The following is a 1,211-nucleotide window of genomic DNA, read 5'->3' as shown; positions in this document are numbered from 1 at the left end:
TTGACGGGAAGACAACACAAGGGTTAAAAAGCTGGAACATTCCTGTGGTTTAGAATAAGTATTGTGAGGTTTAACAAGCTATAAAATCACACTAGAATAAGACAAACCAGTTAGTTTTTGAGGGCTGATCAGAAACCATGGGATTCAGATTTGGCTCCCGTTAACAAATGTCCCACAGGCTCACTAGTACATCTATACTAGTATGTCTGAATATCTCCCCCACAGTTAGAGACCTTATATGGCTTTGCTACCTTTGCAAAGCCATATTTTTCAAGCATCCCAAACAGAGCTCACCTTTTTGGGAGGAACACTTTAAGAGACAGATGTTAAAAATGAGCGTTTTTAAATACATTTACATCCACATGTATTCAGGTATATTCAGACAGACAGTATGAGAAGAAAAATGTGGCCTTTTAACATTAATGCATCTACACGTGTTAGAAGAAACCCAATACGAGAAACTATGAGAAACACAAAGTAGCCCTAAAGCATGTTGGGATATCTCTCTAATGATATCATATTGCGATTTACAGTAATTGTGATATGTGATAACTATTTCAGATATGATGGCATTCCTCTGTATCCCCTTAAAAGAGCAGGTAAATCTCTGGTTTTTAATTACCTTCATTTGTCTCACTTGGTCACTAAATGATATATCATGCTGAAAGGGGGATCCGGTCTCTGAAAAAGCAGATCACTTTAAAATACTTAAAGAACAGCAAGCAATGATTAATTGGCTAAATTTGGTCCATCTGTTCCCATTGGGCATCGGGCTCTGCTGAGGTTGGGACGGATTCAGTTCTTAGACAGAATCTCCAAATCCATGGAAAGACTACAATGCAGTGACTTCAGGGTTTCACGTCGGCTTTTTGGTGTTGTTCTGCTGGCAGTGTGATCTCAGTTGTGCACTGTAACTGTTTGTGGTGTAGTGTGTAAAAGTGTAGCCTTAAGGTTGGGATGCATCTACGTCAGTGGTCAAAAAATCTGATTGAAAAAGTTGGATTGCTAAATGCAGTTTGGAAGTGAGTTGCTAGCACATGTTAAGGAGTTGGAGTATCTCGGGTTCTTGTTCATGAGTGAGGGTAAAATAAGAAAAATCTGAATCTGTCCCTTAGCAGGGTGGCAAGGATCAGCCACAAGCTAGATTTCTGCTAGCTGTGGTGTCCCAGGCGTTAGGCTTGGTGCAAATATTACATCATCCTGTCTTTCAC

At 39.9% G+C, this 1,211-nt stretch overlaps 1 protein-coding gene across 1 annotated transcript in view; it reads left to right on the top strand.

Annotated features, from left to right (window-relative positions):
* LOC116694566 (GTPase IMAP family member 6) overlaps positions 1 to 1,211 on the top strand; it is a 7,898-nt gene that overhangs the window by 2,698 nt on the left and 3,989 nt on the right. Inside the window, exon 3 of the mRNA XM_032524339.1 lies at positions 562 to 599. Coding sequence (XP_032380230.1) covers positions 562 to 599 — 38 coding nt within the window. The remainder of the gene's footprint in view (positions 1 to 561; positions 600 to 1,211) is intronic.

This window comes from Etheostoma spectabile, chromosome 8 (genome assembly GCF_008692095.1).
Source record: "Etheostoma spectabile isolate EspeVRDwgs_2016 chromosome 8, UIUC_Espe_1.0, whole genome shotgun sequence".
Lineage (NCBI taxonomy): Eukaryota > Metazoa > Chordata > Actinopteri > Perciformes > Percidae > Etheostoma > Etheostoma spectabile.
This window is presented reverse-complemented; position numbering and strand designations above follow the sequence as displayed.